The 24,757-nt window shown below is 48.8% G+C and overlaps 1 protein-coding gene across 1 annotated transcript; it reads left to right on the top strand.

Moving 5' to 3' along the window:
- Positions 1-11,893: 11,893 nt before the first annotated feature.
- On the top strand, positions 11,894-24,218 carry TULP1 (TUB like protein 1). The gene is made up of 12 exons (XM_038748762.1): positions 11,894-11,940; positions 12,338-12,389; positions 13,281-13,383; positions 16,128-16,238; positions 16,597-16,686; positions 17,466-17,560; positions 18,046-18,213; positions 18,659-18,771; positions 19,960-20,068; positions 21,770-21,868; positions 23,247-23,418; positions 24,085-24,218. The coding sequence occupies exons 1-12, from the start codon at positions 11,894-11,896 to the stop codon at positions 24,216-24,218; spliced, it is 1,293 nt and encodes a 430-aa protein (XP_038604690.1).
- Positions 24,219-24,757: the final 539 nt, after the last annotated feature.

The raw sequence follows: 24,757 nt of genomic DNA, 5'->3' as shown, positions 1-24,757 counted from the left end.
ATCGTATTTATTGAGCGCTTACTGTGTGCAGAGCACTGTACCAAGCGTTTGGGAAGTACAAGTTGGCAACATATAGAGACGGTCCCTACCCAACAACGGGCTCACAGTCTAGAAGGGGGAAGACAGACAACAAAACAAAACACGTGGACGGGTGTCAAGTCGTCAGAACAAATAGAATTAAAGCTAGATGCACATCATTAACAAAATAGAATAGTAAATCTGTACAAGTAAAATAAATAGAGTAATAAATCTTTACAAACATATATACAGGTGCTGTGGGGAGGGGATGCTTGCAGTGGCCAAGGAAGTGGCCCTACCTCAATCCTACCATTTAAAGGATGTACCCTCTAATATCCCCAAGTTTTCCCCTCTCCATTTATAACTTCCCTTCAAGTTAGACATTTTACACAGCAGGTCTGTGAATTTCTTCAAACCCCTCTTGAACCTACTGCTATTTTTCCCCTGCACGACTTCCCATGGTAACTAATTCCATATGCTTACCACCCACTGGGTTAAGAAATGTTTCTTTTTTCTATATTTTTAAAAGCTCCACCTTCAGGTTTCAATGGGTGTGCCTTTGTCCTGGTCAAGTGGGATTTGGTGAAAAGCAACTCCATATTTTCCCTGTCCACACCCTTCACGATTTTGTCAACTGCCAGTATGTTCCCTATCGGAAAGACGGTCACGATGTGGTGAACTGAGTCCTGGAGGAAGAGGCAGCGGCAGCCTCCTGGAGAGGCTGACATTCGTTTGGATGGAGGATGCAGGGGTAGCCCCAGACACGGATGTGATGAGAAGCAGCCTGGTCTAGTGGAAAGAGCTTAGGGCTGGAAATCAGAGGTCCTGGGTTCTAATTCCGGCTCTGCCAAGTGCCTGCTGCGTGACTGTGGGCAAGTCACCACCTTTTTCTGTGCCTCAGTTCCCTCATCTGTAAAATGGGGATGAAGACTGTGAGCCCCCTGTGGGACAACCTGATCACCTTGTAACCTCCCCAGTGCTTAGAACAGTGCTTTGCACATAGTAAGCGCTTAATAAATCCATCATTATTATTACTATTACAATGGGGATTCAGTACTTGCCCACCTTCCTACTTGGATACTGAGCCCCATATGGGACAAGGTCTGTAATGAACCTGTATTCATTCATTCATTCATTCCATTGTATTTATTGAGCGATTACTGTGTGTGCACTATTATTATGTCATTATTATTTATTATTATTATTATTACTAAGCACTTGGGAAGTCCAAGTTGGCAACATATAGAAACGCTCCCTACCCAACAACGGGCTCACAGTCTAGAAGGGGGAGCCAGACAACAAAACAAAACCTGTAGACAGGTATCAAAATCATCCGAATAAATAGAATTATACCTATACACACATCATTAACAAAATAAATAGAATAGTTAATATGTACAAGTAAAATAAATAGAGTAATAAATCTGTACAAATATATACAAGTGCTGTGGGGAGGGGAAGGAGGTAGGGCAGAGGTGGGGATGGGGAGGAGGAGAGGAAAATGAGGGCTCAGTACCCCAGCACTTACAACAATTTATTTTGTTAGTATGTTTGGTTTTGTTCTCTGTCTCCCCCTTTTAGACTGTGAGCCCACTGTTGGGTAGGGACTGTCTCTATATGTTGCCAACTTGTACTTCCCAAGCGCTTAGTACAGTGCTCTGCACACAGTAAGCGCTCAATAAATACGATTGATTGATTGATTGATTGACATATAGCAATTGCTTAGAAAATACCACCATCATTATCAAACATACGCTCTATTCTGTGCCCTGGGGGAGAAAGTCAGGAAAGAAGTTTTGGTTCCTGCCCTCAGGGAGCTAACTGTCTGCTGGAGAAGGGAATGAAGTAAAGATTCACTTAGAGAGAGAGAGAGATAGGATAACCAGACACTCAGGCACTTACAGACACAAACACATAAATCAATCAATCAATCAATCGTATTTATTGAGCGCTTACTGTGGGCAGAGCACTGTACTAAGCGCTTGGGAAGTACAAGTTGGCAACATAACATAACACCTAGTAAGCGCTTAACAAATATCACAATTAATTAATCAGTTAATTCATCTGTTCATCCTCCTCCCCGCCACCCCCCCCATTTCATGTCTGAGGACTGTACTGAGCACCGGGGTGATTAAAAAATAAGCAGCTTTAGACTAGGTCACAATCTAGAGGTTCATGTAGGTCTGAAGGTGCCCTTTGGCCCAAGTGTTCTTTCACCCCAGTTCTGCGCCTCTCTCCCTGGCCTCGCACTAGTAAGATTTGTGGTGTTTAGGTAATTGATTAATAATTAATTAATTATGACATCTCAAATGCTTACTATGTGCCAAGCACTGTCCTAAGTACTGGGTTACAGCAATCAATCAATCAATCAATAGTATTTATTGAGCACTTACTACTACTAATAATAATAATGGTAGTATTTGTTAAGCACTTACTATGTGCAAAGCACTGTTCTAAGTGCTGGGGGTGATGATCACCTTGCAACCTCCCCAGTGCTTAGAACAGTGCTTTGCACATAGTAGCCGCTTAATAAATGCCATTATTATTATTATACAAGGTGATCAGGCTGTCCCACTTGGGTCTCCCAATCTAATTATTGAGCGCTTACTGTGTGCAGAGCACTGTACTAAGCGCTTGGGAAGTCCAAGCTGGCAACATATAGAGACGGTCCCTACCCAACAGTGGGCTCACAGTCTAGAAGGGGGAGACAGAGAACAAAAGAACATAAAGACAGAGACAGAGAACATAAAGAAACAGCATGGCCTAGTGTTAAGAGCACAGGGCTGGGAGCCAGAGGATCTGGGTTCTAATCCCAGCCTTAGACTCCGAGCCTCAGTTAACTCATCTGTAAAATGGGGATGAAAGCCCTAGGTGGAATAATGATGATGATGATGATGATGATGGCATTTATTAAGCACTTACTATGTGCAAAGCACTGTTCTAAATGCAGGAGAGGTTACAAGGTGATCAGGTTGTCCCATGGGGGGCTCACAGTCTTAATCCCCATTTTACAGATGAGGGAACGGAGGCCCAGAGAAGTGAAGTGACTTGCCCAAAGTCACACAGCTGACAAGTGGCGGAGTCAGAATTCGAACCCATGACCTCTGACTCCAAAGCCCGGGCTCTTTCCACTGAGTCACGCTGCTTCCGTAACTGTGTCTAACCTGACGAACTTTTAAAGAGAGAGGCAGCATGGTCTAGTGGACAGAGCACGGGCCTGGGGGTCACAAAGTCTTGGGTTCTAATCCCACCTCTGCCACTTGTCTATTGTGTGAGCTTGGGCAAGTCACTTCACTTCTCTGGGCCTCAGTTCCCTCATCTGTAAAATGGGGATTAAGACTGTGAGCCCCATGGGGGACAGGGACTGTGTCCAACCCAATTTGCTTGTATCTTCCCCAGTGCTTAGAACAGTTCCTGGCACATAGTAAGTGCTTAACAAATACCATCATTATTATTATTTTGATCTATCCCAGTGCTTAGAACAGTTTCTGGCACATAGTAAGTGCTTAAAAATATTATTATTATTATTATTATTATTATTATTATTATTATTATTATCTATCCCAGTGCTTAGAACAGTTACTGGCACATAGTAAGTGCTTAACAAATACCATCATCATTATTATTATTATTATTTCTATCTATCCTAGTGCTTAGAACAGTTTCTGGCACATAGTAAGTGCTTAATAAATACCATTATTATTATTATTTTTTTTTTATCTATCCCAGTGCTTAGAACAGTTCCTGGCACATAGTAAGTGCTTAACAAATACCATCATCATCATTATTATTATTATTTTATCTACCCCAGTGCTTAGAACAGTTCCTGGCACATAGTAAGTGCTTAATAAATACCATTATTATTATTATTATTATTTTTATCTATCACAGTGCTTAGAACAGTTCCTGGTACATAGTAAGTGCTTAACAAATACCATTATTATTATTATTATTATTATTATTATTATTATCTATCCCAGTGCTTAGAATAGTTTCTGGCACATAGTGAGCATTTAACAACTATTATTATTATTATTATTATTATTATTATTATCTATCCCAGTGCTTAGAACAGTTCCTGGCACATAGTAAGCACTTAACAAATACCACCATCATTATTATTATTATTTTATCTACCCCAGTACTTAGAACAGTTCCTGGCACATAGTAAGTGCTTAATAAATACCATTATTATTATTATTATTATTATTATTATTTTTATCTATCCCAGTGCTTAGAACAGTTTCCGGCACATAGTAAGTGCTGACCTAAAATACCGTCATTATTATTATTATTATTATTATTTTACCTATCTCAGTATTTAGAACAGTTCCTGGCACATAGTAAGTGCTGAACAAATACCATCATCATCATTATTATTATTTGTATCTATCCCAGCGATTAGAACAGTGTCTGACACAGAGTAAGCACTTAGCAAATACAATTAAAACAACAAACCTACATAATCCCAGAGCCATGAGAAGCAGCATGGGGTACTGGATAGAGCGGGATTCTGGGGGTCAAAAGGTCAGAAGGTCATGGGTTCTAATCCCACCTCCACCACTTGCCTGTTGAGTGAACTTGGGCGTCAATTCACTTCTGTGCGCCTCAGTTCCCTCGTCTGAAAAATGGGGATGAAGACTGTGCGCCCCTCATGGGACAACCTGATCACCTTGTAACCTCCCCAGCGCTTAGAACAGTTCTTTGCACATAGTAAGCGCTTAATAAATGCCATCATTATTATTATTATTATTATTATCCGTGAAACGGGGATGAAGACCGTGAGCCCCATGTGGGACACGGGACTGTGTCCAACCTGATTTGCTTGTAACCACCCCAGTGCTTAGTGCAGTGACTGGCACATAATCAATCAATCAATCAATCAATCATATTTATTGAGCACTTACTGTGTGCAGAGCACTGTACTAAGCGCTTGGGAAGTACAAGTTGGCAACATAACATGACACAAAGTAAGCGCTTAACAAATATCACAATTAATTAATCAGTTAATTCATCTGTTCATCCCCCTCCCCCTCCCATTTCATGTCTGAGGACTGTACTGAGCACCGGGGTGATTAAAAAATAAGCAGCTTTAGATTAGACTTCGTCCCTGTCATACAAAGAGGTCACAATCTAGAGGTTCATGTAGGTCTGAAGGTGCCCTTTGGCCCAAGTGTTCTTTCACCCCAGTTCTGTGCCTCTCTCCCTGGCCTCGCACTAGTAAGATTTGTGGTGTTTAGGTAATTGATTAATAATTAATTAATTATGACATCTCAAATGCTTACTATGTGCCAAGCACTGTCCTAAGTACTGGGTTACAGCAATCAATTAATCAATCAATCAATAGTATTTATTGAGCACTTACTACTACTACTACTAATAATGATAGTATTTATTAAGTGCCTACTATGTGAAAAGCACTGTTCTAAGTGCTGGGGGGGATGATCACCTTGTAACCTCCCCAGTGCTTAGAACAGTGCTTTGCACATAGTAGGCGCTTAATAAATGCCAGTATTATTATTATACAAGGTGGTCAGGCTGTCCCACTTGGGGCTCCCAGTCTTAATTCCCATTTTCCAGATGAGGTAACTGAGGCACAGAGAAGTTAAGTGGCTTGCCCAAGGTCACACAGCTGACAATCAATCAATCAATCAATCAATCAATCGTATTTATTGAGCGCTTACTGTGTGCAGAGCACTGTACTAAGCGCTTGGGAAGTACAAGCTGGCAACATATAGAGACAGTCCCTACCCAACAGTGGGCTCACAGTCTAAAAGGGGGAGACAGAGAACAAAACCAAACATACTAACAAAATAAAATAAATAGAATAGATATGTACAAATAAAATAAATAAATAAATAGAGTAAAAAATATGTACAAACATATATACATATATACAGGTGCTGTGGGGAAGGGAAGGAGGTAAGATGGGGGGGATGGAGAGGGGGACGAGGGGGAGAGGAAGGAAGGGGCTCAGTCTGGGAAGGCCTCCTAGTCTAATCAATCAATCAATCAATCAATCGTATTTATTGAGCGCTTACTGTGTGCAGAGCACTGTACTAAGCACTTGGGAAGTACAAGCTGGCAACATATAGAGACAGTCCCTACCCAACAGTGGGCTCACAGTCTAGGAGGGGGAGACAGAGAGCAAAACCAAACATGCTAACAAAATAAAATAAATAGAATAGATAGGTACAAGTAAAATAAATAAATAAATAAATAAATAAATAAATAAATAGAGCGATAAGCAAAATAAATAAATAAATAAATAGAGTGATACGCAAAATAAATAAATAAATAAATAGAGTGGCAAGCAAAATAAATAAATAAATATAGTGATAAGCAAAATAAATGAATGAATGAATGAATGAATGAATGAATGAATGAATAAATAAATAGAGTGATGAGCGAAATAAATAAATAAATAAAAGGGCAAGTGGCGGAGCCGGGATTCGAACCCATGATCTCTGACTCCCAAGCCCGCGCTCTTTCCACTGAGCCACACTGCTTCCTCTGAAGCTGCTTCCTACTATGCTCAGAGCACTGTACTAAGTGCTTAGGTGAGCACAATCCAACAGAGATAGCCGACATGATCCCTGCCAATAATGAGTTTACAGTCTAGAGTAGATAAATGGCATCAGTTTGGACACACTCCCTCTCCCACATGGGGCTCACAGTCTAGGTAGGAGGAAGCAGCGTGGCTCAGTGGAAAGAGGCCGGGCTTGGGAGTCAGAGGACGTGGGTTCTAATCCCGGCTCCAGCACGTGTCTGCTATGTGACCTTGAGTAAATAGAGTAATAAATGTGTACAAACATATATACATATATACAGGTGCTGTGTGAAGGGGAAGGAGGTAAGGTGGGGGGACAGGGAGGAGGCGTTTATTGAATGCTTACCATGTGCAGAGCACTGTACTTGAACTCTCGGGAGAGTACACGATAATCAATCAATCAATCAATCGTAGTTATTGAGCGCTTACTGTGTGCAGAGCACTGTACTAAGTGCTTGGGAAGTCCAAGTTGGCAACATACAGAGACAGTCCCTACCCAACAGTGGGCTCACAGTCTAAAAGTCTAACAATAGAACAGACCCACCCTGCCCACAACAAGTTTACAGTCTAGAGGGGGAGGCAGACATTAATATAAATAAATAAAACTACAGATATAAATCAATTAGATAAATAGGTATAAATAACATAAATTACATATATAAATTACAGACCTTAATCGTTCTGACGATTTTGACACCTGGCTACATGTTTTGTTTTGTTGTCTTCCTCCCCCTTCTAGACTGAGCCCGCTGTTGGGTAGGGACCGTCTCTATCTGTTGCCGACTTGTACTTCCCAAGCGCAGTGCTCTGCACACAGTAAGCGCTCAATAAATATGATTGAATGAATGAATGTCCTACACAAGCCACACAGTCTAAAGGGGAAATAAGAATAACCGCCTCAAGGTGCCTCATTCTCGCCTGTCCCGCCGTCGACCCCCGGCCCATGTCCTGGAATGGCCTCCCTCCACACATCCGCCAAACTAGCTCTCTTCCCCCCTTCAAAGCCCTACTGAGAGCTCACCTCCTCCAGGAAGCCTTCCCAGACTGAACCCCCCCTTTTCCTCTGCTCCTCCTCTCCTCCCCATCACCCCCACTCCCTCCCTCTGCACTACCCCCTCCCCCACCCCACAGCACTGTGTATATATGTACATATTTATACTTCTATCATTTTATTAATGATGTGTATATATCAATAATTCTATGTATTTACATTGATGCTATTGATGCCGGTTTACTTGGTTTGATGTCTGTCTCCTCCCTTCTGGACTGTGAGCCCTTTGTGGGCAGGGATTGCCTCTAAATAATAATAATAATAGCATTTGTTAAGCACTTACTATGTGCCAAGCACTATTCTAAGCACTGGGGGGATACAAGGTAATCAGGTTGTCCCACATGGGGCTCACAGTCTTAATCCCCATTTTACAGATGAGGGAACTGAGGCTCAGAGAAGTTAAGTGACTTGCCCAGTGTCACACAGCAGACAAGTGGAGGAGGTAGGATTAGAACACATGACCTCTGACTCCCAAGCCCATGTTCTTTCCATTGAGCCACGCTGCTTCTCTAACTGTACTTTCCAAGCGCTTAGTACAGTGCTCTGCACACAGTAAGCACTCAATAAATATGATTGATTTAATTAATTAATTAAATCAATAAATATGATTGGTTTAATTAATTAATTGATTGATTGATTAATTCCCCATTTTACAGCTGAGGGAACTGAGGTCCAGGGAAGTTAAGTGACTTATCTAAGGTCCCCCACCAGACGAGTGGCACAGCCGGCATTAGAACTCAGGTCCCCTGACTGCCAGTCCTGAGCTTCTTCTGCTTGGCCAAGCTGCTTGTCTGAAAGAGCATGGGCTAGAGAGTCAGAGGTCGTGGGTTCTAATCCCAGCCCCGCCACTTATCAGCTGCGTGACTTTGGGCAAGTCACTTAACTCCTCTGTGCCTCAGTTACCTTATCTGTAAAATGGGGATGAGACCGTGGGCCCCACGGAGGACAACCTGATTACCTTGTATCTACCCCAGCTCTTAGAAAAAGTGCTTGACACATAGTAAGCGTTTAACAAATAATAATAATGGCATTTATTAAGCACTTATTATGTACCAAGCACTGTTCTAAGCGCTGGGGAGGTTACAAAGTGATCAGCAGCGTGACTCAGTGGAAAGAGCCCGGGCTTTGGAGTCAGAGGTCATGGGTTCAAATCCCGGCTCTGCCACTTGACAGCTGGGTGACTTTGAGCAAGTCACTTCACTTCTCTGGGCCTCAGTTTCCTCATCTGGAAAATGGGGATTAAGGCTGTGAGCCCCCCGTGGGACAACCTGATCACCTTGTAACCTCCCCAGCACTTAGAACAGTGCTTTGCACATAGTAAGCGCTTAATAAATACCATCATTATTATTATTATTATTATCAGGTTGTGCCACGTGGGGCTCACAGTCTTAATCCCCATTTTACAGATGAGGGAACTGAGGCCCAGAGAAGTGAAGTGACTTGCCCAAAGCCACACAGCTGACTGAACCCATGACCTCTGACTCCAAAGCCCGGGCTCTTTATACTGAGCCACGCTGCTCCTAATAATAATAATACCACCATTATTATTGTTATTATCATTATGATTATTATCATCATTGTGTGCTGCCTGTCCCTAAACACTGTGCGGGCTCTGCAGCCTTAGCTTGGCTCAGTGGAAAGAGCACGGACTTTGGAATCGGAGGTCATGGGTTCGAATCCCGACTCCGCCACAAGTCTGCTGTGTGACCTTGGGCAAGTCACTTAACTTCTCTGAGCCTCCGTTACCTCATCTGTAAAATGGGGATTGACTGGGAGCCCCACGTGGGACAACGTCCCCCTCTCCATCCCCCCCATCTTACCTCCTTCCCTTCCCCACAGCACCTGTATATAGGTTTATACATATTTATTACTCCATTTATTTATTTATTTATTTATTTATTTTATTTGTATATATCTATTCTATTTATTTTATTTTGTTAGTACGTTTGGTCTTGTTCTCTGTCTCCCCCTTTTAGACTGTGAGCCCACTGTTGGGTAGGGACTGTCTCTATATGTTGCCAACTTGGACTTCCCAAGCGCTTAGTACAGTGCCCTGCACATAGTAAGCGCTCAATAAATACGATTGATGATGATGATGATGATGATGATGACAACCTGCTCACCTTGTATACCCCCCCAGCGCTTAGAACAGTGTTTTGCACATAGTAAGTGCTTAACAAATGCCATCATCATTATTATTATTTTATTATTATTATGTGTCCCTAGCCCCAGGGGGGTCTGGCTCTCCTTCTCATATGTACTTCTCTCTTTCTCTCCCTTTGGGTCTCTGGGTGGGACTGTCTCTCTGGCCCTGCATGCCACTTTTGCGGCTTTTGGCCGTGGTCTGGGAGCTTTGGCTGGGGATAAGGCTCTCTTTTTTTTGCTGGGCAGCCCCACCCTTCCAGAAACCCCAACCCTGAAAGCCCCATCCCAAACCTGAACATCCCTCCCAGTCCCTTCCCCTTCCCCTTTCAAAAGGAAATGTTGACACTTATAGACAAACGTAAACGGATCGGATATAATCAGACCCACACACTGACATACACAAAAAATAAAGGAAGACCTTTAGAGGGCCAGGGATCCATATGAAGCGGCATGGCACGGTGTGGAAGTGGCACGGCATAGTGGATAGAACTCGGGCCTGGGAGTTAGAAGGTCATGGGTTCTAATCCCAGCACCTTGGGTCACACAGCACGCTTCACTTAGAGAAGCAGCGTGGCTCAGTGGAAAGAGCCCGGGCTTTGGAGTCAGAGGTCATGGGTTCGAACCCCGGCTCTGCCACATGTCTGCTGTGTGACCTTGGGCAAGTCACTTAACTTCTCTGAGCCTCAGTTACCTCATCTGTAAACTGGGGATTAAGACTGTGAACCCCACGTGGGACAACTTGATCCCACTGTATCCCTCCCAGCGCTTAGAACAGTGCTTTGCACATAGTAAGCGCTTAACAAATGCCATTATTATTATTCTCTGTGCCTCAATTACCTCATCTGTAAACTGGGGATTAAGACTGTGAACCCCACGTGGGACAACTTGATCCCACTGTATCCCTCCCAGTGCTTAGAACAGTGCTTTGCACATAGTAAGCGCTTAACAAATGCCATCATTGTTATTATTATTATTATTATTCTCGGTGTCTCAGCTACCTCATCTGTAAAATGGGGATTGAGACTGTGAGCCCTATGTGGGACAGGGACTTCGTCTAACCCAATTTGCTTGTATCCACCCAGGGCTTAGTAATAATAATAATAATGGCATTTATTAAGCGCTTACTATGTGCAAAGCACTGTTCTAAGCGCTGGGGAGGTTACAAGGGGATCAGGTTGTCCCACGGGAGGCTCACAGTCTTCATCCCCATTTTACAGATGAGGGAACTGAGGCCCAGAGAAGTTGAGTGGCTTGCCCAAAGTCACACAGCTGACAATTGGCGGAGCCGGGATTTGAACCCATGGCCTCTGCCTCCAAAGCCCAGGCTCTTTCCACTAAGCCACGCTGCTTCTCTTCCCTAGTACAGCGCCTGGCACATAGTAAGCGCTTAACATATTTATTTATTTTATTTTGTTAGTATGTTTGGTTTTGTTCTCTGTCTCCCCCTTTTAGACTGTGAGCCCACTGTTGGGTAGGGACAGTCTCTATATGTTGCCAACTTGTACTTCCCAAGCGCTTAGTACAGTGCTCTGCACACAGTAAGCACTCAATAAATACGATTGATTGATTGATTAATAAATACCATAATTATTATTATTCATTCATTCATTCAGCCCTAGTTATTGAGCACTTGCTGTGTGCATAGCACTGTACTAAACGCTTGGGAAAGCACAATACAACAATAGACAGTGACATTCCCTGCCCACAACGAGCTTACAGTCTTATAATTAAGTGCTTGGGAGAGACTATAGCAAGGTTACCCATACAGAGTCCATACAAATTCACACAACCGAGAGGAAACACATACAGAGCCCATAGAAAGCCATACATCCGAGACACTCTGACACACTCTGACACCCAGAAACACCCAGATGCCCAGCCATTGCCTGCGAAGGGCCACACATGCCTAAATTTATTTCTGCGTAGCATCCACACACCTGCCCACATGTCCACCTCTGTCCGGATCTGCCGGGGAGGCCCCAGGGATGATCTGGGGGGATTAGTTGGAAGCCTGGAGGGGGAGAAGGGGGAGAAAGAGGAGAGGACTGGAGGAGGAGAAGCCAGTTGGATGGGAGGAGGTTGCCGAGGCGGTGGGAGCCGGGCTGCGGGGGTGAGGGGAAGGGGTCACCATGCCACTCCAGGACAACACCCTTCGGGAGGTTTGGGCCTCTGACAGGTCAGTCATCCTCCCTCCTCCACCTCTCCATCCTTCCCCGACGTGGGGGCAAATGGGGAGGGGTTGAGGGGAAGGAGAAAGCAGTAGTAGAGAGGAGGAGGTTCAGGGGGAGGGGAGCATCTCTAAAAGAGCGGAGGGTGACCGGAGTTCCCCGGGGACCCAGATGGATGGGACCCCATCCACTGTGACCATCCGTGGGAGAGCGTGGATGGATTTCTGGGTGTGTGTGGCTGGATGTGTGCACGACAGAGAGACCCGGATGGATGGGAAGGGAGGCTGAGGGAAAAGAGGGAGTCCAGGGAGATGCAGGGGATGCTGGAGGGTGGACGGAAGCCGAGCCAGATGGGAAAGAAGGGGTCCTTTATACTCACGTTGCCCCACTTCCTCCTGCCGACAGCGGACATGAGGAGGAGACTGGAAGTCCTGGAGTTCACAGACGCCCCAAAAAGGTAGACGGCATTCATCCCCCACTCCTCTCCCAGCACTTCAGCCCCCACATTACTCCATCCTAGAATGAGGGGCCTGGAGGGTGGAGGATGGAAGGACCAGAGTGGGAAATGAAACAGATGGAGCCATATTGATCCCCGAGGATAATCCCGTTAGGGTAAAGGCATGTCTGAGGGGGTGTGTGGGTGTGGGTGTGTGCAAACTTGGGGTAACATCTGTATGTGATCGTACGCATATGCACAACTAATGGAGGATTGCCTGTATTTGGGAGTGGTTCAGTTGGTGTGACTATGTTTATGAGTGTGTGACTCCGTGGTTAGGTTTGCGATGGGCCCGAGTTTGTGTTTATGTGTTTGTCAATGAATGAGGCCACGGGGTTGGTAGGTGGCCGAGCGAGCCTCCCTGAGGATTTGGGCGTGAGGCCAGTTCTCGTGCGTGGCCACTGTGACCACCCGTGGGAGAGCGGGGATGGATTTCTGGGTGTGTGTGGCTGGATGTGTGCGAGAGAGAGAGAGAGAGAGAGAGAGAGAGAGAGAGAGAGAGAGAGAGAGAGAGAGAGAGAGAGAGAGAGAGAGAGAGTGTGTGTGTGTGTGTTTGTGTGTGTGTGTAGAAATGACTGTGAGTCTGCCCAGGTGAAACTAGGTCAAAATTTGGGTGTGGGCTCCTCCCCCTCATCTCCTAGTGGGAAACCCCAGGTTCCCCCAACACATACCCCGTTCCTCGGGGGCTCCCACGGATCCCTGCAGGAGCAGTGTGTTGGGCTGGGGTGGAGCGGGGGTTAGCCTCCATGATAATCTGTAGCTATTCCGGGCCTCAGTTAAACTGATTAGTTACCGAGGCACTGCCCCACCGTCTCTTCAGCCCCAATGCCCTCTCTCCCCACTGACCTACAGCGTGACCTCCTGGGGAAGAAGCCAAAGAAGAAACAGCTGGAGCCCCCAGAACCGTGCCCACCCCTCGCAGAAGCCAAACCCCGGCGAGGAGGGCCCCCCCAGGGTGAGAGGGAAGGCTACCCCTAGAGCGAGAAAGGCCGGGCAAAGGACCCCCAGGGCGAGGGGGACTAGTCAGGTAGGGGAGCCCTCCAAGCGAGGAGGGGGATACCCAGGGTGAGGAGACTTGACAGAGTGAGGGTCTTGGGCCGATCCCCAGGCTGATCTCTTGAATTCATTCATTCATTCAATCATATTTATTGAGCGCTTACTGTGTGCAGAGCACTGTACTAAGCACTTGGGAAGTACAAGTTGGCAACAACAGGCTCACAGTCTAGAAGGGGGAGACAGGCAACAAAACGAAACATGTGGACAGGTGTCAAGTCATCAGAATAAACAGAAATAAAGCTAGATGCAGATCATTAACAAAATAAATAGAATAGTAAATATGTACAAGTAAAATGAATAGAGTAATAAATCTGTATAAACATATATACAGGTGCTGTGGGGAAGGGAAGGAGGTAGGGTGGGGGGGATGGGGAGGAGGAGAGGAAAAAGGGGGCTCAGTGTGGGAAGGCCTCCTGGAGGAAGTGAGCTCTCAGTAGGGCTTTGAAGGGAGGAAGACAGCTAGCTTGGCAGATGTGTGGAAGGGGGGTATTCCAGGCCAGGGGGAGGACGTGGGCCGGGGGTTGAATGCCAGGTTCCCCGGTCTGACAGAGGCATCTGACCTAGGGGCGAGGAAAGGGCAGAGCCGCCGGAAGGAGCCATCCCCTAAGCCCCGGACCCAGGAGGCCCCTGACGCCAAGGCCACCGGGGACTCTGGGAGGAAGGAAGGGAACCCAGAAAGAGCAGCAACAGCAGCAGTAACTTCTCTTACCGTAGCCCGGGCCCCTGCCACTCGAGGAGGTAAGACCCCACCCAGCACCCCACTCTTTCTCCTCTCACACTCCCACCTTACTCTCATTCTCCCCTTCTGGCCCAGAAAATTCCACCCCAAATAGAGGGCTTCCCCCACCCAGATCCCCCCTCCTCTTGCAATCTTGGCATCCTCCTGTGAAACCCCCTCCCCCCCCCCAGGAGCCCGTCGCTCTGCCCCTACACACGTTCCCACCCACCATGTCCTCGAAGTAAGACGTTTCGCGACAAGACAAACGGCACTGGAAATATTTCTAAATTTTCACCCTTTTCAGCGTTTACGGCATATAGGTTTCAATTAGCGTAGCCTAACGAGTAGTCTTTACAGCTTTGGGGGAGTGAAGGCTTGGGGTTTGGGCAAGGGCACTGGGAGTCATGAAGAAATGGGGAAACAATTTTAAAGGACTTGAAAGGGGAAAGACCAGGGGGAGGCAGACGGTAAGTTCTTGACATGTCTACTAACTCAGCTAGACTGTAAGCTCTTTGTGGGCAGAGAATGTTTCTGTTTATTGTTGTATTGTACTCTCCCAAGTGCTTAGTACAGCGAACCACACAAGGTAACAGCTCAATAAATTTGGTTGAATGAATGAATGCTCTCCAAAACGCTTAATACAGTGCTCTGCGCACTGTAAGCACCATTGATTGATTGATCCCTTGTGAGCAGGGAACGTGTCAACCAAAGCTGTTCTACTGTACTCTCCCAAGCACTTGGTATACTTCTCTGCACAGAGTAAGCGCCCAATAAATACCATTGAATGATTGACTGATTAAGGCAAAAGAAAAGTTTAAAGAGCGTGGGGGGTGGTCTCGGAGAGGGGAGGTTACCTGATGGTCAGACAGTCTCTGGGGAGAACTACCCCATCCATTCTGATGAAAAGTCAGTGACCCTATTGTGGAACCTCTTGCTATATAAATATGCTGATGTAACTATGTAAATAACAATGGCATTACTAAGCGCTTTACTATGTGCTAAAATACAAGATTATCAGATTACACAAGGCTCACAATCTATCTTATCCCTATTTTACAGATGAGGAAATTGAGGCTCAAAGAGATTAGGTGACTTGCCTATGGTCACAAAGAAGGCCTGTGGCAGAGCTGGAACTAGAACCTAGGTCTTCTGTCTCCTAGTCCTCTGTTTTTGCTGTCTCTCATATAACTCATTTAGAATTGACTGAGTAGACACTTCTGGGTAATTTCAGTAAAGATAGGGGAACCCATCCCTCATTCAGACCATTGGACCCAACAGGGAAGGCCCACTTTCCCCAGGGGCCTGAGGACACCAAGTTCATCTCCCGGACGGGCTAGCAGGGGTTGGGAGGGTGGTTTGGGGAGGCCAGGATCCATGGGGAGAGGGAGAGAATACAAGGAGTTGCCCCCCCACCCGCCAAGAATGATGCTGGGCCTTTTTCCCAGAGGAAGAGGAGGAGGAGGAGGAGGATGAAGAGGAGGATGAAGAAGAAGTCAAACACTCTACCTTCAAAGCTTCCAAGACCACTTCCCAACACAAGGCCCCTAAAGACAGCAAGCTCCAGCTCCGGGGTGAGGGGGCCAGAGCCTGGGCTTAGGCTGTAAACTCCTTGTGGGGAAGGAACGTGTCAACCAACTCTATTATATTGTACTCTCCCAAGCACTTAGTACAGTGCTCTGCCCACAGTAGGCACTCAATAAGTATGATTGACTGATTGATTGACTGGGGGAGAAGAGGCTGGGCTTGAGTTAGATGGGCCTGAGAGAAGGGACAGAAACTGAGGGGAGAATCTAGAGCAGAAAAGAATGGGGAGGGAGAGGCTGGGGAAGAAGAGAGAGCGAGGGTCTAGGGAAGGGAACAGAGACACCTAGAATTGGACCAAATGGGCCTGGGGGATACCTTCAAGCCCGTCTCTCCACCCCTAGGGGATCTGGAAGGCCACAGGCCCTCTGGGAAGGCACAGCGGGGCAGGAAGGAGGCAGCTGCTGGGAATTCAGGGCCCAAGGTGCTCCAGGAGAGACGGCGCAAGAAAAACAGTGAGAACTGATCCCATCCCAGCCCCAAGACCTTCCCGTCTGGTCCCATTCCAGCTCTGCAGGTCCAGGACCCAGAATCCTCAGCCCCGACACTTACCCCTTCTCCAGGAGGGTGGATGGGTGGGACACCAGGCTCCATCCCCTGGCACACTCTGGCACCCCACAGCTCCCCTCACATCCCATCGCCTCCATCCTACTTAGAATGGGAGTCCCACGTATCTACCCCAGCTACTTGTCAGCTGTCCTTGTATCTACCCCAGCGCTTAGTACAGTGTTTGGCACATAGTAAGCACTTAATAAATACCATAATTATTATCTCCAGCAGGGTCAAGTGAAGCCGAGCGAGATCATCCCTCAGGCAGTCCCCCCGGAGGCCTGAAGAAGTGCCCAGTGACCATGTTCCAGGTTGGAGGGACCAATTCCCAGGAGAAAGTGGCTAAGAAGCAAGGTGAGGAACCCCAGGCCTAGATCCAAACTGGCCGAACAGGGCACGGGCAGGTGGAACTGGTCTTGGACTGAGTCTAGCTCTAGGAGCAGAGGGCTCAAGCCCAGACTAAACCCTGGCCAGGCCCAGACAAATATTACTGAAGGGGAAGAGGAGGAGAAGGAGAAGAAGGAGGAAGAGGAGGAAGAGCAGGAGAACGAGGAGGAGGAGGAGTGAGGGGGGAGGAGGGAGGAAGCCATGCATGCCCAATGAGTCAGACCCAGGTCTGTTCAGACATCCACATCACTCAGCTAAGCAGGCTCAGCAGTCCCACTGTCTCCACTTCAGCCTTCCGCAGGAGGCCCAAGAAACCCTGAAATGCTGGGTCCTGAGACCCTCCCCAACTCTCCCAAGCTGGGTCCTCCAGGACCACTGAGCCCAGGGACAGGCCGGAACTATCAGAAAACAACTGGATCTGCCCTGGCCTCCGGGGGTTCCATCCAGAGGGGAGCTCTCACCCCCAACGCATCACAGGCCTGCTTCACCCCGCTTCCATCACCCTGTCTCAGACTGATCAGCTCCTCTCAAAGAGCAACAAAGTGATCCAGAAGTAAGGAAGGGTTAGGGGAATTAGCGACTCTTTCCAACTTTCCCCCGCCCCCTCCATTCCACAAACTTTTAGGGAAGTGAGATTTTGGAATTGGGGGAAGAGGGGCGCATAGCTGCCTGAATCCCAGAGCCCTTAGTTCCTGAGATCACCCAGAGGCCTCCAGGTTGACCTCCCTCCTGTTCTTGGTCCTCAGCACGCCCTAAAGTGCCCGCCGCCACTGACAGCAAGGAGGAGAAGGCGACCACGAAGAACAGTAACCAGAAGGGGAAAGGGCGGAAGACCCGCAAGGTGTGGCGGGAGCAGGGAGAGGTGGCTAAAGGGAGGGAACTGATGATGATGATGATGACTGTGGTATCCGTTAAGCACTTACTGTGTGCCAGGCACTGTACTAAGCGCTAGGGTGGATATAAGCAAATCGGGTTGGACACAGTCCCTGCCCCACATGGGGCTCCCAGTCTCAATTCCCATTTTCCAGATGAGGTAACTGAGGCACAGAGAAGCGAAGTGACTTACCCAAGGTCACACAGCAGACAAGTGGCGAAACCGGCATTAGAACCCATGACCTTCTCCCAGGCCCGTGCTCTATTCACTACGCTACGTTGCTTCTCGAGCGGTGGTCGTCCTTATTCCGACGGGAAACCCAGAGAGAGAGGAGTGCTCTCTGGCTCTGGGAAAGTGCAGTCTAGTTGGGAAGAGTGTCCCCTCTGAGAGGGAGTGAGGGTGGGGGGCTTCCGGGCCTGGGTTCTCTCTAAATCTTCCCCCCTGCTCAGAAGGAGGAGCGGGCCCCGTCTCCCCCCATTGAGGTGGGTGACCCTGAGGAGTTTGTGCTGCGGCCTGCCCCCCAAGGGGGGACCGTCCGCTGCCGGGTGACCCGAGACAAGAAAGGGATGGACCGCGGACTTTACCCCTCCTACTACCTGCACCTGGACAACGAGCGCAAGGTGGGTGGGCCTGCCGGCCAGCCGGGGAAAAAAAGGCGGAGGGTGGGAATTGATCTGGAGCTGCTCGGGGTCACGTGGCCGTCCACACTGGACCCTCGCTCTTCTGGGCCACGTAACAGGAGAAGACGGGGTAGGAGGTTCTGATCGGCACCCTGCAAGGCTCCAGCCTCCTGCCGTGGGTGATCCTTTGTGTGTTCTCTAGACCCCAGATCTGTCCACCCCCAATAGCACAGCAAATTAAGAGCGACCTGGAAATTAGATGGATCGGGCGAGGCTGGGACTAGGGTTGGGGCTGGAGCTGGGAATGGACCTGGCGCTGGTGGCGGAAATGAAGCTGGGACCGGGCCTGGGGCTGGGGTTTAGACTTCTCCAGGGGAAGTGTAAAGTGCAGGAGGGCATCACCCGGGGGAGCTCAGGACGGGTTCCCAGCCCACTCTCCCTACAGGTGTTTCTTCTCGCCGGCCGCAAACGCAAAAAAAGCAAAACGTCCAACTATGTGATCTCCAGCGATCCTATAGACCTATCCCGTGGTGGGAAAAACTTTGTCGGCAAGCTTAGGTAAGGAAAAGGGAGAAAAGGGGCGGGGAGGGCCTGAGGAAGGGGGGAAGGGAGGAAGGAAGGGACGAGGACGTTGGAAGTCAGAGGACCAAAGAGACAAGAGGGCTTGAGGGGAAGGAGTGGAGTGGGGAAGCTGGGAGAAGAGCAAAGAGAGGAGAAGGGATGGGGAAAGGGGGATCAGGGCAGGAGCCTGGGAGCTAGAAGGAGGGCAAGGGGGAGGCTTAATCCCAGACACAAAGTTGGTGGAGAGTCCAAAATGACCAATCCGCCTCCGGCAACAGCGGCACCTTCGAACGGAAGGATAACTCAGACCAGACCAGAAGGGCCCAGAGCCACGGGAAGGAGACAGAACGGGCGGGAGGCCAGGAGAAGTGGCTGACACAGTGGAAGATGCGCAGAGGAAAGGATCCACGCCCTTGTCTCCAACCCACCCAGACCTATTCATTCATTCATTCATTCATTCATTCAATCGTATTTATTGAGCGCTTACTGTGTGCAGAGCACTGCACTAAGCGCTTGGGAAGTACAAGTTGGCAACATATAGAGACGGTCCCTATCCAACAGCGGGCTCACAGTCTAGAAGGGGGAGACTGATAACAAAACAAAACATGTGGACAGGTGTCAAGCCGTCAGAAAAAAAAATTGGTATTTATTAAGCGCTTACTCTGTGCCAAGCACTGTTCTAAGTGCTGGGGAGGTTACAATCAATCAATCAATTGTATTTATTGAGCGTTTACTGTGTGCAGAGCACTGTACTAAGCGCTTGGGAAGTACAAGTTGGCAACATAAAGAGACGGTCCCTACCCAACAGTGGGTTCACAGTCTAGAAGTCTACAAGGTGATAAGGTTGTCCCATAGGGGGCTCAGTCTTCATCCCCATTTTACAGATGAGGGAACTGAGGCCCAGAAAAGTGAAGTGACTTGCCCAAAGTCACCCAGCTGACAAGTGGTGGAGGTGGGATTTGAACCCATGACCTCTGGCTCCAAAGCCCATGCTCTTTCCACTGAGCCACGCTGCTTCTACACCTAATACCCACCTAATAGCCACCTGCCCCAGCCTTGGCTCCCCACCCCGCCTACATTCCTCCCCCTCCAGCTGGTCTCGCCTTCAGTCTCGCGCCTGGGGCAAGTGACGCTCCATCCTTCCCCTTCCCTTGGTCCGGGCTCCAACCCTGCCCATGGTTTCAGGTCGAACCTCCTGGGGACCCGGTTCACCGTGTTTGACAACGGGGAGAACCCCGACCGGGCCATCACCGACTGGAGTGCGGTGCGGCAGGAGCTGGCCGCTGTGGTCTACGTAAGCTGTAGAGGCAGAATAATAATAATAATAATCATAATCATAATCATAATCATAATAAAATAATAATAATAATAATAATTATAATGGTATTTGTTAAGTGCTTATTATGTCTCAAGCAATGTTCTAAGCACGGAGTAGATACAGGATTAATTAGGTTGGACACAGTCCCTGTCCCACATGGGGCTCACAGGACTAATCCCCATGTTACAGATGAGGTCACTGAGGCACAGAGAAGTGAAGTGACTTGACCAAAAAATCACAAAGCAGACAAGTAGCAGAGCTGGGACTAGAACTCAGGTCCTGCCAACTCCCAGGCCGGTGCTCTATACAATAGGCTTTGCTACCTCTCTCTCCCTGACTCTCCCCCTATTTTCACCATCATCACTAGCATTTATTAAGTGCCTACAGTATGCAGAGACTGGAAGAACATATAATAGAAAGGAAAGACATCAAAGCAGCCCAGCCTGTTGGAAAAAGTCAGGCCTGGGAGTCCAAGGACCTGGGTTCTAATCCGGACTCTACAGTCCCGCTCCAGACTGTAAACTCGATGTGGGCAGGGAATATGTCTGTTATATTGTTTCTCCCAAATGTATAGTACAGTGTTCTGCACACAGTGAGCGCTCAATAAATACGATTGACTATTTGTCTGCTGTGTGACCTTGGACCAGTCACTTACCTCTCTGTCCCTCAGTTTCTTCCTCTGAAAAATCAGGATTAAATCCCTGTTCTCCCTCTGTCTTAGACTGTGAGCCCTACATGGGACGGGGATCGTTCCCTATCTGTTTATTTTGTATCAATTTCAGTGTGCAGCAGTGATTGGTCCAGAGTAGGCACTTAGCAAATGCATTCATTCATTCATTCAATCGTATTTATTGAGCACTTACTGTGTGCAGAGCACTGTACTAAGCGCCTGGGAAGTACAAGTTGGAAACATAGGGATGGTCCCTACCCAACAGTGGGCTCACAGTCCAGAAGGGGGAGAACAAAACATATTAACAAAATAAAATAAATAAATATGTACAAATAAAATAAATAGAGTAATAAATGCATACAGACATATATACATATATACAGGTGCTGTGGGGAGGGGAAGGAGATAAGGCGGCAGGGGATAATAATACTTCTATTATAGGCACTTAGCAAATGCTTCCATTGTTATTATTTTTATTATTCCATTATTAGAGAAGCAGCGTGGCTCAGTGGAGAGAGCACGGGCTTGGGAGTCAGAGGTCATGTATTCTAATCCCGGCTCTGCCACTTGTCAGCTGTGTGACTTTGGGCAAGTCGCTTAACTTCTCTGAGCCTCAGTTACCTCACCTGTAAAATGGGGATTAAGACTGTGAGCTCCACGTGGGACAAGCCGATCACCTTGTAGCCCCCCCAGCGCTTAGAACAGCACATAGTAAGCGCTTAACAAATGCCATTATTATTATCATTCCATTATTATTAAAAGACATGGTACCTGCCCTCAAGGATCTTATACTCCACAAGTGTTCCACTCCCCTCCACCCCCCTCCACTTTTACTGTCCTCCCATCTTTTACAATTCCCACCAACTGCTGACCCTTGGCTTTCTGTGACCTCTTACCTTAAACACCCCCTTCCTCCCCATCCCGTTCTGACCCATATGCTCCCTAGGGAATCTGGAATCACGAGTCTCTGTCTCTCCCTGTCTCCTCCCTCCCTCTCTCTGCCCCAGGAGACCAATGTACTCGGATTCCGGGGTCCCCGTCGCATGACGGTCATTATTCCAGGAATGAATTCGGAAAGCGAGAGGGTCCCCATCCGGCCCCGCAATGTGAGTCACCCTGACTCTTCCCTCTGACCTACTGCCCTGTGCCAAGCCCAGCCCACAGATCTTACGGCTCCCAAGCCCGGGGGCCACAACAAATCAGCCCAAAGCCAAACCTGGTGGTCCCTCCTAAGTCGCCCATCAGCCCCCCATTTCGAGGATTTCGAGGGAGGGGGCCAGGCTGGGGTGCTGCTGTGCACAGGGCCGGTTAATTACCCCTTAGGCTGCTGAGACCACAGCTGTCAGCCATCCCTAGAGCAACTGCACATGTATGGCACAACTTCGTGGACGTGACTCGACCCGGGTTTGTTGCTCACGTGCTCCGTTGCCAGTGCTCCAAGCCCCAGACCCCCCTGGGGCTGCGATGAGGACTTTCAATGTGAGGACTTCTGCTTCGACACCTATCAACTCTCGCCCCAGCTAACCCTGCAACTCTTCTGCAATCAGATACACACAAAAATGTAAACATACACCAGCATTCACAGACACACACACTCATATAAACGTATTCACACAATACATACAAACACACCCAGACTGATAAATGCACTTTACCACACACACTCACACACACATACACATACACACACCCTCACTCAAAGATACCCACCCGAACAGCAAAAAGACACAGAAGCAGTCATACAGTCACATTCCTCCACAGACTCAGATACATAATAATAATAATGATGGTATTTGCTAAGTGCTTACTATGTGCCAGGCACTGTTCTAAGCGCTGGGGGAGATACAAGGTAATCAGGTTGTCCCACGTGGGGCTCACCGTCTTCATCCCCATTTTACAGATGCGGACACTGAGGCACAGAGAAGTGAAGTGACTTGCCCAAGGTCACACAGTTGACAAGTGGTGGAGCTGGGACTAGAACCCATGACCTCTGACTGACTCCCAAGCCTGGGCTCTTTCCACTGAGCTACGCTGCTTCTCCGTGAGACGTCAGAGACACATCTCTCACACACAGTCTCACACACACACATACACACACAAACATACAGTCACACACACGGTCCTACAGACCCAAACGATCGACTCTCTCCCACCAATTCAGACATTCATGTGCACCTCCAGACTGACAATCGCACCCCAATTTTTTCAGACTTTCAGATGCACCCTCTCTCCCACACCCACTCAGGCTCAGATACGTAAACGTTCACAGGCTGGCCCAGCCACAAACACATGTGGACGTATGCAATCACACGAAGAACACATAAAGACACCCAAATGCACACTCTCACTTATGCATTTAGGCACAGATGAAAAGAGACCCGAAAAGACTGACCCTCTCCAGGACCCCGGGGTGGGCACAGGACCCTAGCTCTATTCTGGCAGCTCCCTCGGGGTCCCCACCTCCAGACCCCCTTGTTCCCCTAGGCCAGCGATGGTTTGCTGGTACGCTGGCAGAACAAAACCCTGGAGACCCTGCTGGTACTGCACAACAAGACACCGGTATGGAGCGAGGAGAGCGGCTCCTATACCCTCAACTTCCACGGCCGGGTCACCCATGCCTCTGTCAAGAACTTCCAGATTGTTCACGACGATGACCGTGAGTGACTGTCAACTCAAGCCAGGCTGGCTGCCTCTCAGTCAGGGAAGGGCCCCCCACTCCCTCCTCCGTCTCCACACTTCAAAGCTAAGTTCAGGTTCACAGTGCTGGATACCCTCCTCTAAATGCCTCCATTGCCCTCGCCCCCCGCCTTTTCAACCTCCCAAGCAATCCCTTCACTCCCAGCTCCCCCCAAGTTCCCTCCCCTCTCCCACACTCCCTGCATCCCCCCTCCCCCCATCCCTGCAAGTGTCCCCTTCTCTCCCCCTCCTCCACACCTGTCCCAAGCCCTTGGGAGGCTGCTGCCCACATATCGGATTTCAAGCTGGGGGTGAGAAAGAAGGAATATTTTTAGCAGCTTCCTGTGTCCCTGGGAGCTAGGACAGGGAGGGGCAGGGAATGGGTGATCAGAACTTGGGCCCAACGGGGCCTAGTTGGGGAAGAACGGGGGCAGCCAAAGTGGGGTGAGAACGGGTCGAAGGGAGTGAGCCAGTGCTGGGGCTGGGGGTGGAGATGGAGGATGGTGAAAGATTGGGACCCTGGGGGGTCCTTTCAACTCCCTCCCTCCCACCTGCATCCTGGGTTTGGAAGGACCTGACTTAGCCAAGAAGGGCCCCCAACCCCGACACCCAACCCACGTCCTCTCCCTCCTCTCCCCACCTCCAGCCGACTACATCGTGCTGCAATTTGGCCGCGTGGCCGAGGACACCTTCACCCTGGACTATCGCTACCCGCTATGTGCCCTGCAGGGCTTTGCCATTGCCCTCTCCAGCTTCGACGGGAAACTCGCCTGCGAGTGACTCCCTCCACGACGCCGCTGGAGGAATTGGGATGGTCCAGTCAGTCTGGCGGCCTGGTACAATCCCCGGGCCCGCTTCCCTCCAGAGTTTGATGCCCACCAAACTAAAGCCCCACCCTTTCTCTGGAGACCCTCCCAGACCCCCCAGGCTCCTGTACTCAACCTCCCGGCTCAAGTTCCCCCAGTAGCTACTCTCTGGAGATCCCCCTGGAACCTCAACCCTCCAGCCCTGCCTCTCCCCTCCTCCTGCCATCCCTGCCTAAGCCCATGACCCGGATTTCTCCTGACTCCCACCACTCTGACCCCTGAGTACCTCCCGCCCAGCTCCAGGGCCTGCGGGAGAATTGGGAGAGGGGTGGGATTATGGGGTCTGGCGGAGATGAGGAACATCTGGACTGGAGCCGGCGCTGCGGGCAGTAGCACATCTGGATGCAGAGATTTGCTCCTTCCCTCTCCCTGCCCCCCTCTCCCGTTTTTCTGAGTCACTTCCTGTCCAGGAGTGGGGGTAGGAGGGACAGATTTGGGGGACGGGGGGGGTCC

The sequence above is a fragment of the Tachyglossus aculeatus genome, chromosome 7 (assembly GCF_015852505.1).
Source record: "Tachyglossus aculeatus isolate mTacAcu1 chromosome 7, mTacAcu1.pri, whole genome shotgun sequence".
Taxonomy (NCBI): Eukaryota; Metazoa; Chordata; class Mammalia; order Monotremata; family Tachyglossidae; genus Tachyglossus; species Tachyglossus aculeatus.
This window is presented reverse-complemented; position numbering and strand designations above follow the sequence as displayed.

Coding starts and splice junctions, on each gene's coding strand:
- TULP1 (XM_038748762.1), top strand. CDS start 11,894: ATGCCACTCCAGGACAACACCCTTCGGGAGGTTTGGGCCTCTGACAG. Junction 16,239..16,596: donor GAGACGGCGCAAGAAAAACA/GTGAGAACTGAT, acceptor ATCATCCCTCAG/GCAGTCCCCCCGGAGGCCTG. Junction 23,419..24,084: donor GATTGTTCACGACGATGACC/GTGAGTGACTGT, acceptor CCCCACCTCCAG/CCGACTACATCGTGCTGCAA.